Genomic DNA, 15,503 nt, shown 5'->3' with positions numbered 1-15,503 from the left:
TAGACAAATTAAAATCCCTGCCCTCATGGGAATTATGTTCCAGTGATTGGGGTGGGAGGTAATGGTCAAGGACGAGCAAGCTCCTGTGTGTCATAAACAGGGCGTGTGTGCAGGGGACCAGTGTAGGTCAAGCTGCCGGCCTGCAGCGCCTGCATCCCACAGGGGCGCCGGTTCAAGTCCCTGTGTTCACAGCCCCCTCTCCTCATGGCAGCCACTACAGAACATCGCTCCCTAAGGCCACCTGCCCAGGTGGAGGACCATCTCTGCCCACTCGGGCCTCAGCCAAGCCTGTGGCCAACCACTTGAGTGTCCGGGACATGGGTGCCGGCCTGCAGCTGGCGTGTCTGTTCCCTCTGACAAGTCAGGTGAGGACTTCGGGCTGCAGCGGGGCGATCTCCTGTGGGGGCCTTGTGTGTCCCAGATCAATGTGAACGAGGGGGCGTGGCACCCAGAGAGAAATGACTCGAGGCAGAAAACTGCTTCCGGGAGATGAATTCGTGGGGCCAGCTTTGGGGCACAGTGCATTTAGCTGCACCTGCAGCGCTGGCATCCCAGGTCAGAGCACACAGCTCCTGGGAGCAGTGAGTGCTTGGGCCCCAGGCACCCATGTGGGAGACCTGGAGTTCTGGTTCCTGGTTCCAGCCCAGCCCTGGCTGTTGCAGGCACCTGGTGGATCTGTGTCCTTTCACTGTCACTCCGCTTTTCAAATTTAAAAAAACAAAAAAGATAAGAATTCATTAATTTTTTAGATATAATGATACTATGATTATGCTTTAAAAAAATCTCTCTTATTACTTAAGAGATACACATAATTTCTGGATGAAATATAACCTCCAGGATTTGCATGAAAATTGTGTGGGGTGGACGTGCACAGAGGTGAGTGAAACGGACTGGTCGGGGTTGAGAATAGTCACGTTCAGCTAGCTGGGGGCGGGGGGGTATCCCAGGCGCTGCTCACTCTTAGGGCAGGCACACACCCCAGCAGCAGCCCAGACAGGGACAGGAGCTCTTCTGTCTGATCACCACTCTGGTGGCTGTCAGGCTGGCCAAGAACACAGTTAGCAAAGCAAAGCGAGACACGACAGGAGAGAGGCACACTGAGGCCTTTAGAGGGGCTGCTGCGGACCCCAGCCGCCCACAGCTCTCCCAGGCACGCACAGTCTTCCAGGTCTCTAGCGAGTTTTTATTATTAGCTCAGTCATGATTCAGGGTCCCAGGGCAGGTCCCCCTTTCCCACCCTGGGAGCGGGGCGGAGGTACAGGAGTGGGTAGGGCCAGTTCAGATCTTCCCAGGAAACGTGCCTTCGGCGCGGCGTTCATCCCAGGCGGAGACCTGCGGAGAGACAGGCGGTGTTACTCTGTGGGGACACCAGGTGGGCGGGTGGCCCAGGCCCGGGAGCCAGCAGGGACACCCGCTCTCCTGAGTGGCTGGCACGCTGCGGCTGGGGGAAGGCACACCTCGCAGACACTGGATGCCTCTGGGCTGGTTTTCTTCAAACAAACTGAAGGCCTGGCAACCCCCCATTAAGCAAGCCTGCAGACCCCATTTTCCCAACAGCTCACAGGATCATTAGTGATCCTTTACCAAGAAAACACCTTTGCATTATATCGTCTTGATGAGACTGGAAGAAAGGAGAAACAGAGAGCGCTCCTGTCTGCTGCCTCCTTCCCTAAACGCCACAACCGCTGGGACTGGGCTGAGCGCACACTAGGGGCTCCATCCGGGCGGGGATCTGATGCTGACGCCAGCACTGCCGCCTCCCAGGGTCTGCTTCACAGGAAGCTAGACACCAGGAGCAGAGCCGGGGCTGACCCTCGGCGCTCACACAGGGCACAAGGACTTCCCAACCGGTTTCTGAACCAGTCGGCCAAACAACCAACAAATAAAATATAATTTTAAAAATACTTATTTATTTGAAAGAGCTACAGAGGGACCTTCCATCCACTGGTTCACTCCCCAGATGGCCACAATGGCCGGGGCTGGGCCAGGCTGAAGCCAGGAGCCAGGAGCTTCATCTGGGTCTCCCACATCCGTGGCAGGGGTCCAAACACTTGGGCCATCCTCCATTGCTTTCCCAGGCCATCAGTAGGGAGCTGGATGGGAAGTGGAGCAGCCGGGACACAAACAGGCACCCCCATGGGATGGCAGCATCACAGGAGGCAGCTCTGCATGTGACAGCCCAATGCCGACCCCAACATTTCCTAATTGCGGTGCGTGAGGATACCCGTCTCTCTCTCTCTGCTTTCAAGTTTAAAAAACAAAGAAAGAAAAGAAAAAACAAAGGTCCACGGCAGGTTGTTATCACTCCCTAAAACCTAGAAGTAACGCTCTCTGCTCTGTGGACCCTCCAGCAATGAATGGCAAGCATAGTCACGTTTGCACACTCTCTCTCGCACACCCACACACTGGATGTCAGAGCCATCTGGGTTGTGAACCAGCAGGTGGAGGATCTCAGCCTCTAGTCCTATCACTCTGCCTCTCAGATAAATAAACAAAACCACAGATATGGCTACCTAGTAACTTGGCAGATTGTGCTGATATGAAAACATATAAAATGCATATTAAGTAAAAAAAAAGTAGCGTCTGATATGTAATTGGATTCAAAAAAAATCACATAGGGGCCAACGTTGTGGCACAGTGGGTTAAGCCACTGCCTGCAAGACCAGCGTACCACATGTGTGCGGGTTCGAGTCCCGGCTGCTCTCCTCTTCCAATCCAGCTCCCTGCTAACGTGCCTAGGAAAGCAGTGGAAATGGCCCAAGTGCCTGGGCCCCTGTACCCACAAGGGAGACCTGGACGAAGCTCCTGGCTTTGGCCAGGCCCAGCCCTGGCTGTTGAGGCCATTTGGGGAGTGCACCCAGTGGATGGAAGATTCTCTCTGTAACTTTACTTTTGAAAAAAATAGAGGAGGTGACCAAGAGGATTTCCCTGTTGACACCAATCTCTGTTTTTCAAGATTCTACAGGAAGGCCGGCGCCGCGGCTCACTAGGCTAATCCTCCGCCTAGCGGCGCCGGCACACCAGGTTCTAGTCCTGGTCGGGGCGCCGGATTCTGTCCCGGTTGCCCCTCTTCCAGGCCAGCCCTCTGCTGTGGCCAGGGAGTGCAGTGGAGGATGGCCCAGGTGCTTGGGCCCTGCACCCCATGGGAGACCAGGAAAAGCACCTGGCTCCTGGCTCCTGCCATCGGATCAGCGTGTTGCGCCGGCCGCAGCGCGCCGGCCGCGGTGGCCATTGGAGGGTGAACCAACGGCAAAGGAAGACCTTTCTCTCTGTCTCTCTCTCTCACTGTCCACCCTGTCAAAAAAAAAAAAAAAAAAAAAAGAGAAAAAAAAAAGATTCTACAGGAAGGCAGTATTATTTTTCACAGGAAAACTAACGATGTTTTTAAAATGGAAAAATAAACAGTGGTTGGAAAAAATGATTTAAATGCTCGCCTTATAGGAGGAGTGAATTCTCCACACACCTGCTCTGTCCAATTACTGGAATTGGAGATTTATTTTTAAAGATTGGCCTATTTATTTGAAAGGCAGAATTACAGGGAGAGAAAAATCTTCCATCTGCTGGTTCACTCCCCAAATGGCTGCAACAGCCAGGGCTGGGCCAGGTCAAAGCCAAGAGCCTTGTCCTGGTCTCTCACCTGGCTGCAGGGGCCCAAGCACTTGGGCCATCTTCTGCTGCTTTCCCAGGCGCATTAGTAGGGAAATGGATTAGAAGTGGAGCAGCTGGGACTCAAACTGCCACCCACAGGGGATGCCAGCATTGCAAGCAGTGGCTTAACCCACTATACCACAATGCTGGCCCCTGGAGATGAATTTTTTTCAAGACTTATTTTATTGTATTTATTTGAAAGACAGAGTTACAGAGTGAGACAAAGAGAGAAAGAGAGGTCTTCCATATGCTGGTCCACTCCCCAGGTGGCTGCAACTGAGCCAATCCAAAGCCAGGAACCAGGAGCTTTCTCTGGGTCTCCCACGCAGGTGCAAGGGCCTAAGGACCTGGGCCATATACCACTGCTTTCCCAGGTGAATTAACAAGGAGCCAGATCAGAAGTGGAGCAGGTGGGACTCGAACCAGCGCCCATATGGGATGCCAGCACTGCAGGCAGTGGCTTTAACCCGCTGTGTCACAGCACAGCCTAGGAGATTAATTTTTTTTAAAGATTTTTATTTATTTATTTGAGAATTAGAGTTACAAACAGTGAGAGGGAGAGACAGAGAGAAAGGTCTCTGTCCATCGGTTCACCCCCCAAATGGCTGCAACAGCCGGAGCTGCGCCGATCCAAAGTCAGGAGCCAGGAGTTTTTCCGGGTCTCCCATGCAGGTGCAGGGGCCCAAGCACTTGGCCGTCTTCTACTATTTTCCCAGGCCACAGCAGAGAGCTTCGTAGGAAAAAGAGCAGCCAGGACTAGAACTGGCGCCCATATAGGATGCTGGCGCCAGAGGCAGAGGATTAACCCACTGGCCCCCAGGAGATTAATTTTTTAAAACTTATTTGCATCTATTTGGAAGGCAGGACAGAGGCAGAGCTAGGGACATTTTCCATCTGTTGGTTCACTACCAAAATACCCACATCAGCCAGCACTCGGCCAGGCCAGAGCTGGGAGCCAGCATCTGCTGCTTTCTAGGGTGCACTAGCAAGAAGCTGGGTCAGCAGCGGAGAAGCCACTCTCTGGTCGCACGCAGCGGCTTGACCCATCTCACTGCGATCAGGTAAGCCTCTGCCTGCAGCGCCGCATCCCAGGTGGGCACGATTTCTGTCCCGGCTGCTTCACTTCTGATCCAGCTCTCTGCTACAGAGAGAAGTGATTCAGTGGATGGAAGACCTATCTCTCCGTCTCTACCTCTCTCTGTAACTCTTTCAAATAAATAAAAAAATAAATGCTTTAAAAAAAAAAAAAAAAGAGGGCAAAGAGTATTTAACACCAACAAAAGGACGGACGATCAGATCAGAACTAAAAGACGGGCTGGTTCTGTGGCGTAGAGGGTAAAGCCACCACCTGCAGTACCGGCATCCTCTATGGGCACCAGTTTGAGTCCTGGCTGTTCCACTTCCGATCCAGCTCTCTGCTATGGCCTGGGAAAGCAGTGGAGGGTGGCCCAAGTCCTTGGGCCCTTGAACCCACGTGGGAGACCCGGAGGAAGCTCCTGGCTCCTGGCTTCAGATCGGCGCAGCTCCGGCCGTTGTGGCCAATTGGGGAGTGCACCATCAGATGGAAGACCTCTCTCTCTGCTTCTCCTTTCTCTGTGTAACTCTGACTTTCAAATAAATAAATAAATCTTTTTAAAAAAAATGCTATACTCATCTGATCTGATGGGAAAACAACACACATGGCCTTCACTACCCTCCCCAACCCGGCATCCCAGAGGCCCCAGTGGGAGGAACATACCCAGGAGATGGGGCAGAGAGACTTGTACACACGCCGGTACCACTCGCACACAGAGACGTCACCCCCTTTTGCGGTCATCGCCTTCTCGCAGCGGTGGAAGTCTGGGAAGAAGGAGATTCGGGTTCAGGGCAGACCAAGGACTGGAAGCCAGTTTTGATCAAACTCCGTGAGAAACGCTTTTCACTTCATGATCGCTTGTACACAGACAGGAAACAAAAGCTCACCTGCGCTCACTAGCGGCTAAGTTCATTTTGTGACCCTTAGGGCATGGCTGAAGAATCTTTTCTGTCAAGGGCCATCTGGACATTTCTAACATCATTTGTGGGCCATATAAAATTATCAACTAAAAATTAGCCTGTTACAGATTTATTGAATTTCTTTTTTAAAACGACTGATTTTTATTTTATTTGAAAGGCAGTGTTGGGGGTGGGGGGTGAGAAGCAGACAGAGGGATCTCTCCATCTGCCAGTTCACTCCCCAGATGGCTGCAGCAGCCAGTCGGGGCTGGATCAGGCCAGGAGTCAGGGGCTTCACCCAGTTGCACGGGCCCAAGTACATGGGCCACCTTCCACTGCTTTCCCAGGCCCATGAGCAGGGTGCTGGGTCAGAAGTGGAGCGGGCAGGATTTGAACCGGTGCCCATATGGGATGCCGGCATCACGGCAGCTTAACCCACTGTGCCACAGCGTTGGCCCGGGATTTACTGAATTTCGAGCCCACCTGCAGCTGCCTTGGCAGGGCCAGGCCAGATGATTTCAGGGGACTTATGCGGTTTCCTGCAGGCCAGACGTCCCCACCCCTGCCGTAGGAACGCTTGGTGTGAAAGCTGTGGGTTCAGGAATTATAGGGAGCATGAGGAGGGTGTGTGGGGATTATGGGAGTCCCGAGCCAGGGCAAGGAAGAGAAGGATGGGTTTCGATGCTAAGTCTTAGACAGGAAGGCAGGTTTTCAAAAGTAGACAATTAAAAAAGGAAAACTGCTGTATTCCACTCCTTGGCCTTTTTCCCAGAGAAGAGCATGCACACAGACATAAAATTATATTTATAGGGATGTTTATGGCAGCGGCACTCCTAGGAGCTCCCAAATGGAACACACAAGTGTCCATGAACATAGTATGTTCTGGGGAACTGCACAATGGAAATGAGCAAAGTACACACTACGGCATAGATGAACCTGAAACCCACTGACGAAATCCAACCACCACAGAAGATATACGACTCTTAAAGTTCACAAACGCAAGTTAGATGTAAATAAATGGTGGGATAAAAGCATGGTCACCCTAAGTAGGCAGGGTCACAGTTCTAGGGGGGAGGGTAAGGCCTTGTGTTCCAGATGAAGCAAGAAGTTGGCAGGGGAGACGGCAGCCTGCAGGCAAGAGCTATTTTTTTTTTTTAAGATTTATTTATGTTGCCGGTGCCGTGGCTCAATAGGTTAATCCTGCACCTAGCGGCGCCGGCTAGTCCTGGTCGGGGCGCTGGATTCTGTCCCGGTTGCCCCTCTTCCAGGCCAGCTCTCTGCTGTGGCCCGGGAGTGCAGTGGAGGATGGCCCAAGTGCTTGGGCCCTGCACCCCATGGGAGACCAGGAGAAGCACCTGGCTCCTGCCTTTGGATCAGCGCCGTGCGCCGGCTGCAGCGCACCAGCCGTGGCAGCCATTGGAGGGTGAACCAACGGCAAAGGAAGACCTTTCTCTCTCTCTCTCTCACTATCCACTCTGCCTGTCAAAAAATAAATAAATAAATTTTATTGATGTGAAAGGCGGAGTTACAGAGAGGCGGAGGCAGAGGAGAGAGAGAGATATCTTCTATCCGCTGGTTCACTCCCCAGATGGCTGCAACAGCTGGAGCTGTGCCGACCCAAAGCCAGGAGCCAGGAGCTTCTTCCAGGTCTCCCACACAGGTGCAGGGGCCCAAGGACTTGTACCATCTTCTACTGCTTTTCCAGGCCATAGCAGAGAGCTGGATCGGAAGTGGAGCAGCCGGGACTTGAACTGGTGCCCATACAGGATGCCAGCACTGCAGGCGGCGGCTTTACCCACTCTGCCTCAGGGCCGGCCCTGACAGCAATTCTTCTATTTGAGTTATGGCTTTGAGTTCACTTTAGAATTATCATTTAGCCGCATGTTTTATTTACTTTCTGCATGTATGTTACACTATGGACACATACATGCATGCATACACCCATCTGTTTACAAACAAGTCTTTGTGGGGCTGCAGTAGTGGTGTAGAGAGTTGAGTCTGCCTACAATGCTGGCATCCCGTAAGAGTGCCGATTTGCATACCGGCTGCCCCACTTCCAATCCAGCTCCCTGCTAAGGTGTCTGGGAAAGCAGTCAAAGATGGCCCAAGTGCTTGGGCTTTGGTCACCTGCATGGGAGACCCAGATGCAGCTCTGGGTTCCTGGCTTTGGCCTGGCTCAACCCTAGCAGTGCGGACACCTTGGAAGTGAACCAGCAGATGGAAGATAGGGAGCTATGTCTCTCTGTGTGTCTCTCCTTCTCTTTCTGTAACCCTGTCTTTCAAACAAACAAATAAATCTTAAAAATAAATAAATGTTGCCCACAGTTGGAAATGAGGGGCAAGGCTGTCTGAATAAGTGGGGAGGCCGGGATGCCCGGATCCCTGGGGAGGAGGTGAGAGGTGAGTGACCTGCGGTGTGGGTGCAGGGGAGGGCCTGTACCTCCACCCCCATGCACTGCTCACCCAGGTAGTTCTGCCAGCAGTTCCTGGTCTGGTTCTGGTTGGGGAAGCGGCTGTCAAACGGAGCGGTCTTGTAGTTCTTGATTTTGGTCTTGATGTCTTCTGCCATGGTGCTGACTCCTGGAGGCAGAAAGAGTGGGTGTTGGCAGGGGCTCTGAGCTTGGGGAGGTCGGACCAACCAGGCCCAGTGGAAGAGGACCAGAGATGAATGGGCTGGGTGTGAACAATCCACTGCCTCTCCACACACACACACACACACACACACGCACACACACAGGACCAGAGAGATGAGGGGCTGGGTGTGAACAAACCACTGCCTTTCAACACACACACATGCACACACACACACACAGGACCAGAGAGATGAAGGGGCTGGGTGTGAACAAACACTGCCTCTCCACACACACACACACACACACACAGAGGACCAGAGAGATGAAGGGGCTGGCTGTGAACAAACCACTGCCTTTCAACACACACACATGCACACACACACACACAGGACCAGAGAGATGAAGGGGCTGGGTGTGAACAAACACTGCCTCTCCACACACACACACACACACACACGCACACATACGCACACAGGACCAGAGAGATGAAAGGGTTGGGTGTGAACAAACCACTGCCTCTCAACACACACACACACACGCACACAGGACCAGAGAGATGAAGGGGCTGGGTGTGACCAAAACACTGCTTTTCAACACACACACACACACACACGCACACAGGACCAGAGAGATGAAGGGGCTGGGTGTGAACAAACCACTGCCTCTCAACACACACACACACACGCACACAGGACCAGAGAGATGAAGGGGCTGGGTGTGAACAAACCACTGCCTCTCAACACACACACACACACGCAGGACCAGAGATGAGGGGCTGGGTGTGAACAAACCACTGCCTCTCAACACACACACACACACGCACACACATGTAGGACCAGAGAGATGAGGGGCTGGGTGAGAACAACCACTGCCTCTCAACACACACACACACGCACACACACACATGCACACACACGCAGGACCAGAGAGATGAGGGGCTGGGTGTGAACAAACCACTGCCTCTCAACACACGCACACACATGGACACAGGAAGGGGGGAGAAATCCACACACCGGAGTGTGGAAGTCACAGCAGGATGAACAACTACTCCTTAGCAAAATCAGCCCTGATCCCCAAACGCCAGGTACCCCACTGTACAAACTTTACGTGGACACACTCTAACAGGCAGGAACCATCCAGGGGAAGGGACGGTGCCTAACTCCCCAAGGTCACACAGCATACACAGGGTAGATGTGCCTTGATCCCGGTGCAACCTACAATCCTTTTTTTTTTTTCCTTTTGGTGCCACAAACTCCTCACGAGTCTGATGAACCCACAAACCCCTTTCACAGAATTTGCTTAAATGCAGCCAGCCAGTCACCGCAGATTCTGTAAGCACCACGATTTGAAGCACTCCTCCGTGACAACGCTCTCGTGGGAGCCCAGGAGCTCTCAGGAGATTCTAGAATGTTCGCGCCCCCCCCCCCCCGTTCCTAACGGGAGGACCCTCTCCGCTGCAACCAGAGGCTACTGCAACAGGGATGGAACCCGCCCTCCACTCCAACGCCAGCACTCCTGGAACTCCCCCGACCCTGGAGCTGTGTCTCTTAAGTGGAGCCGACACACGGCTCTCATCGGCGCAGTCCGCAGCGCCCGTGTCCCGCAGAATCGGAGGTGCCAGGGGCAAATGCAGGCGGTCCAGGTAGGGTGGGGGCTGGGGCACTAACCGAGTCAGAGGCGGGCGCCGGGCCACAGACGCAGTCGGGGTCGTGGTTCCGGGCGAGGATGCATCGGCGGTGACCCTGCGGCCGCCCCAGCGTCCACGAGTGAGGAGGACACCAGGGAGCCAGGCTGCGGCCCCACCAGCACTGCAGGCCGGGCCTCCGAACCCACAGCCCGGTCTCCTCGCCGGGAAAGGGGCTCTCACCAGCGGGAGGGAGGGAGGGATACATGCAGGATGCAGCTGTCTGGAGTGCCGCCTGGTCGGAAGGCTCAGCCGCACAACCGAGAGCTGGTCCTAGCAGCGGAGCAGCCCGGGTCCCAGGGCCCGCAGCCCCGCAGGCTGGAAGCCTCCGCCCGCCCTAGGGGAGGCTGCGCTCCGGGTCCCCGAGCCCTCCACACTCACCTGACGACGCCCCTGAAGCAGCTAGCCGCTCAATGTGACCCTCAGCAAAGACGCCGATGGCAGACAGGAAGCGGAATTAGGGCCGGCGGAAGCTGGGAGGCGAGGGGCCTAGGCGAGTCCTCCCAGCGGCTAGAGCGTCCGCGGGCGGGCGGTCCCTGAAGCAGGCCACGCCCGCCAGGAACCGCGCCCTCTGATTGGGCGGAATGCCTGTTCATCATCACTCCGGGCGACGGTGGGTTCGGGGCGCTTGCAAGGGCTCTGAGTTGCCCCGTTACAGGGTCCCGGCCCCTCTCCGTCTTCAGCCGGGCAGAGGAGCTCAAGATCGCGGGACTGATTGGAAAATGGGGGTGGGAAAAATGTCCCCGCGGAAGTAATTTGATTAATAGCTACCCCTGTGCCAAGCCCCCTCCCCCCCATTTTAGTACCAACGTCCCAGCAACCGCACATGGCAGGCCGCTGCTGAGGGCATAGGCGCGTGATTGGAGAGGGAATGCGGGCAGGGAAGGTTTCCCAAGAGTGGAATGTGCAGGAATCCCTGGCCAGGCCGCGGTCCACACAGGAAGCCGGCAGCCACGGAGGCCACACAAGCTTGGCTGTAAGCCACAGAAGCTCGGGGCAGGCCTTCTGCACCTTCTTCATTGAACAATACAGGATGAGACTAGACATGAGTTAATTACAAAAGTCGTATTTATAAAAACCTGTACACACATTTGAAAAACTCACAAGATTGTCATCTATGTATCACAAGTTGCTAGACCAAAATATTAAAAATGGGTAAAATTATACATTTCTATTTTCAAAAGGATTAGTATATACTGATTTGAAAGGCACAGTACAGAGAGAGAGTGGAGATGGAGAGATCTTCCATCGGCTGGTTCACTCCCTAAATGGCCGCAATGGGCTGGGCTGGGCCAGGTCGAAGTCCAGCCAGGAGCTTCTTCCGGGTCTTCCACAGCGGTGCAGGGGCCCAAGCGCTTGGCCCAGCTTCTGTTGCTTCCCCAGGCTTATTAGCAGGGAGCTGGATTGAAGTGGGGCAGCTGGGACCCGAACCGATGCCCATATGGGATGCAGGTGCGTAGGTTTAGCGCGGGGCCCCGTGACACTGGCGTTGGTTCTTCCCACGTCTCCCCTCAGGCTGGGCACACGGTGAGCTCCCGGAGGGTCTGGGTCTCCCAGCCCAGGAAGTGGGCATCTCCGCACCGCCCGAACTAACTCCGGGGACGGCGAGGCGGGGCCCGGGCACCCGAGGGGGCGGGGCCTCGGAGACTGGCAGCGAGGGGCGGGGCTTAGGCGCCCCAGGGGGGAGGGCCCCTGGGGGGAGAGGGGAAAGGCACTGGCCAAGGGATTCCGTGAGAGCGCTGAGGGTGCCCGCGTGTCGGGGCGCACACGCAGGGCGCCGGCGGGGAAGACGCACAAGCACGCGCGTTGGAGGCTGCGCTCACTGGGTCTCTGCCGGCTGCCCGTCGCCCCCACAGGCCACGCAGGCGAGGCCTGGCACGCAGCCCCCGAAGCGGTACGTGTACTTGCGCCCACCGCTCTTGCGCACGATGTCCCGGCGGTAGTAGTAGCGCAGGCCGCGGCTCAGCTTCTCGTAATTCATGCCCGGCTTCCTCTTGCGCTCGCCCCACAGCCGTGCCACCTGCGGCGGAGGCGGGGCTTAGTGGCGAGGGCGGGGCGGATCGGAGGCGGGGCTTGGTGTCGGGGGCGGGGCGCGAGCTAGGGGTGGGGTGGCGGGAGGCTGGGGTCCCGGCGGGCACGAGGTCTGCCAAGGGCCGGCCCGGGGGGCGGGCCAAGGAGTAGGTACTGGGCACGGAGGGGCTTGGCGGGGCGGGGGAGCTGCCTCACCTCTTTGGGGTCACACAGCTGGAACTCGCGGCTGTTGCCCGTCCAGCGGATGCAGCTGCTACGCGCCCCATCCTGGAGCAGCTCCAGGAGGAACTGCCACAGCTGAATGGGACCTGCGGGGTGGAGGCAGGTGAACACCCGGCGTGCTGGCCCCAGGCCACCGGGGAGTCGGGCTCGAGGACCTGTGAGCGCGTATGTGCCCCCCTATGGCGGACCCAGGAGTAAGCCTCAGAGGCCCAGACGTCTGCGCCCTCATCTCTGCTCTCACATAACCCAGGAGCTCGAATCCTCACCCCCAGTGTCTTAGCCCTCTTCTCCCAAAAGACCCTCTGCCCTCGAGCGCGCAGGTCTCTAACCTCCACCCCCTGGACGTCAGTCTCTGCGGGTCCCGCCCCCTTAGGTGCCGAGGCGCCGCCTTGTGCGTGCACATTGCTTAACTCTCACCTCGGTGGTTAGTTTTGGGGAAACGAGCCAAAGTGGCGCGGTCCGGCTGCTGGCTCGGTTTGGACGGAGAGGTGCTGGCTGAACTCTGGTACACCGAAGAGGTGGCGCAGTCCGTGCGCAGCCCCGGGTTCCAGGAGGGCGTACAGTCCGAGGCCGCGGGCCCGCCCCACGACACGGTGCAGTCGGCGCCCGGCTCCCCTCCCAGACTGTTGCCCCAGTAGGTGGCGCCGTCGGAGCCAGCCGGACAGTCCCAGCTGGTGGTGCTCCGGGCGGCCTGGGTGCGCGACCACGAGGTGGCCTCCCCCGCCGAGGGGGCACAGTTCTGGCCAGCCGCCGCTGCGGACCCAGCCCAGGGGGCGGGGCCCAGGGCCTGGGCGAAGCGGCTCCAAGGGTCCGAGGCGGCTCCAAGGGTCTGAGGCGAGTCTGTCCAGTCCGCGGGCCACGCAAGAGCCTGAGGGGCGGGCTCTGTGGGGAGGAACAGCCCGCGAGTGAGGCGAGTCCAGGGGTCCCGGGGCCCGCCCCCTTCGAGGGTGGAGGAGGCCCAAGCTCTGGGACTTGGCGCCTCGGACCCGGGACTCTTGGATCCAGGTCATGCCACCTTGAGGCCGCCGGTGTCCCGGCCCTGGACCCCTTTCTCCGCAAAGCCTGGGGGTTGACGCTCCGGGCCTCGGTGTCTCAGGAGCCCAGGGCCCTCCGCCCATCGCGCACACTCACCAGCGCCCCAGGAAGCGTCGGGCAGCGGGACCGCGGGGCTCCAGTCCGGCCCTGGGAACCCTGCGAGGCATCAGAACGCAGCCGGGATTAGGGGACTGTGTGTGCAGTGACTTCGGGAGCCACGCGGGGCCTCGGGGAGCCCAGCCCCACTCAGCCCGAGTCCAGGCACGCCCCCTTCTGCCTGAAACCTCGGAACCCCGCCACCCTTCTTCCTCAGCCCCCAGGGGTCCCAGCCGCCAGCCACCTGTCCAGCTCGGCTCCGCTGTTGGTGTGTCCCCTGGGAGCGCCAGCTCAGGGAAATAAAGACTAAATTCGGCTCTGTCTGCAGACAATAAGGAGGATGTTAGGGTCGGGTGAGGCGCCGGCCAAGTACCCCGACCTGGGTACCTGCCCCCCGACACTGCAACAGCCTCAGCCCAAGCACCTACCCAGCCCCGACAGCTTGGTCACGGGGGGCACTTCCTGCGGTGATGTGTCATCCCAGTTCCACAAGTCCATGGGTGCGCCTGAGCGTTCTGTCGGGATAAATCCACGGGGCAAAGGATGAGCCCGTGGTCTGCCCCTTCCCTCTTCCTCCCGCAGACCCAGGAGTGCAGCCTCCCTGGCCCTTCTTACCCCACACATTCAGGCCCCAGCTCATGGCTCACCTCTGGCGGGTTCTTCTGCCCGCAGCCAGGGGTCTCAGCCCCATTTCATACCACACACCCCCTCCCCTGGGGGTCTGGGCAGGGGGGAATTTTCCAAGACGTCAGAGCAGGGGGTCGCAGCCTGGGTCAAGTTGCAGGGGTGGGGGCGGGGCCTAGCCGCGCCCCCTGCCTCAGGGGTGGGCACTGGTCTCTGGGGGCTCTTCTGCTGTGGGGGTGGTTTGGGCTTGGTTAGGGGCTTAGAGAACAGTGGGTTGCACGGGACAGAGGGGCTGGTGGAGGTTTACGGGGTGATGGGGGTGGGGCGGCAGGCTTGGTGACAGGCCCTCCGTCTTGGGGACTTGATCCTGTGACGTGGAGGGGGGTGGAGGAGGGTCTGGGGTCAGCTGGGCTGGTCAGGCTTATCTGCAACAGGAAGAGGGATTTCCTGCCAGATACCACCCCCTTGGCCGACGTCACCATCGGAGGGTGCCTGCTCTGGTGGGGAGGGGGTGGCAACCCAGAATCACCCCCCTACCCCCCACCCCACTCCAGGCTGAGTTGGGGATGGTGCCCAGGGTTGCTCCTGGGAAGTGTCAATAGCATCAACCATAGGAACAGTAACCATAAGAACCGCTAACATAAAGGAGGGCTTCTCGCTCGCCACAGGCTCTGCAGTGGGCCTGCCTTTAACCTTTTAGGAGGTAGGTACAACTCCTGCTCCACTTTATATAAGACGAAGTTGAGCCGGCTTCCTCCCGCTTCTCTTCTTCGGCAAAGCCCAGGCCCTTCCATGCTATCATAGTTGGGGACAATTGGGGGAATTCGGAGTATGAACTGAGTATGAGATACCATAGAATCGTTAATACTCTTAGATGTAGTAATATATGAAAAATGTCTCTATCATAAGCAAATGAACACTTACTGTTACAATGTCTGTAACTTGCTTCAAATGATTAAGCAAACTAAAGACATTCAGGTGTGTAGCATATATGGACACGCTATTTGGGGCACACCTATACTACAAAGTTATCATCTGAAATTCGGAACTAGGTGTCCTGTATTTTATTTGCTAAGTCTGACAACCCTCATAACAGCTAACCTGGTTTTAGAGACTGTGTCCATCTGCTACAGTAATAAGTAAATTATATTATCATTGAAAGTATTTTAGCATGGACATTCTGGAACATTCTCTCAGCTTTGGTCACTGACTGCTCGGCATTCTGGAGGGGAGGCCGAGGCACTGCTGCTCTATCTGTTTTACAGAAGGGACACCTGGCCTCAGGTAGCAGGGGTAGGAGCTAGAGCCCTGGGTTGTCACGGCTCCCTACATCCTGCCTGCCCCCCGGGGCCCCAGGCCTCCTCTCCCTGGGTCTGGCCTCAGTCGCACCAGGCCTGACTCGTGTCATCCAGTCTGAGTGACGCTTTGGGAGCCCCGAGGTTGGGCCTGCCCCTCCCATCTCCGAGGGCTCTCCCGTGCGGTCTCCTCTGTGGGGTTCTCCCACCTCCCTCCGCATCTCATCCCTGGATCTCCCATCTCTAGTGTGTGTGTCTTGTCCTCAGGAAGACGCCTGCACCACTGTAGACCCCCTGGCACCATCCTGACTCCCCGCTTGC

The 15,503-nt window shown here is 56.9% G+C and overlaps 2 protein-coding genes across 2 annotated transcripts; both read right to left on the bottom strand.

The window, feature by feature from the left end:
• Positions 1-1,162: 1,162 nt before the first annotated feature.
• Positions 1,163-10,433, bottom strand: COX6B1 (cytochrome c oxidase subunit 6B1). The gene is made up of 4 exons (XM_002722221.5): positions 10,261-10,433; positions 8,086-8,202; positions 5,387-5,487; positions 1,163-1,332 (listed from the first exon to the last, which is right to left on the bottom strand). Exons 2-4 carry the CDS (start codon positions 8,189-8,191, stop codon positions 1,279-1,281), a joined length of 261 nt encoding a protein of 86 aa, XP_002722267.1. The 5' UTR covers positions 8,192-8,202; positions 10,261-10,433; the 3' UTR covers positions 1,163-1,278.
• Positions 10,434-10,929: 496 nt separating this feature from the next.
• On the bottom strand, positions 10,930-13,989 carry ETV2 (ETS variant transcription factor 2). The gene is made up of 4 exons (XM_051836041.2): positions 13,692-13,989; positions 13,508-13,585; positions 12,106-12,218; positions 10,930-11,899 (listed from the first exon to the last, which is right to left on the bottom strand). The coding sequence occupies exons 1-4, from the start codon at positions 13,885-13,887 to the stop codon at positions 11,699-11,701; spliced, it is 588 nt and encodes a 195-aa protein (XP_051692001.2). The 5' UTR covers positions 13,888-13,989; the 3' UTR covers positions 10,930-11,698.
• Between the last annotated feature and the right edge of the window lie 1,514 nt (positions 13,990-15,503).

Source organism: Oryctolagus cuniculus, chromosome 18 (assembly GCF_964237555.1).
Source record: "Oryctolagus cuniculus chromosome 18, mOryCun1.1, whole genome shotgun sequence".
NCBI classification, from domain to species: domain Eukaryota; kingdom Metazoa; phylum Chordata; class Mammalia; order Lagomorpha; family Leporidae; genus Oryctolagus; species Oryctolagus cuniculus.
Note: the sequence above shows the minus strand (reverse complement) of the source record. Positions and strands in the feature narration are given on the sequence as shown.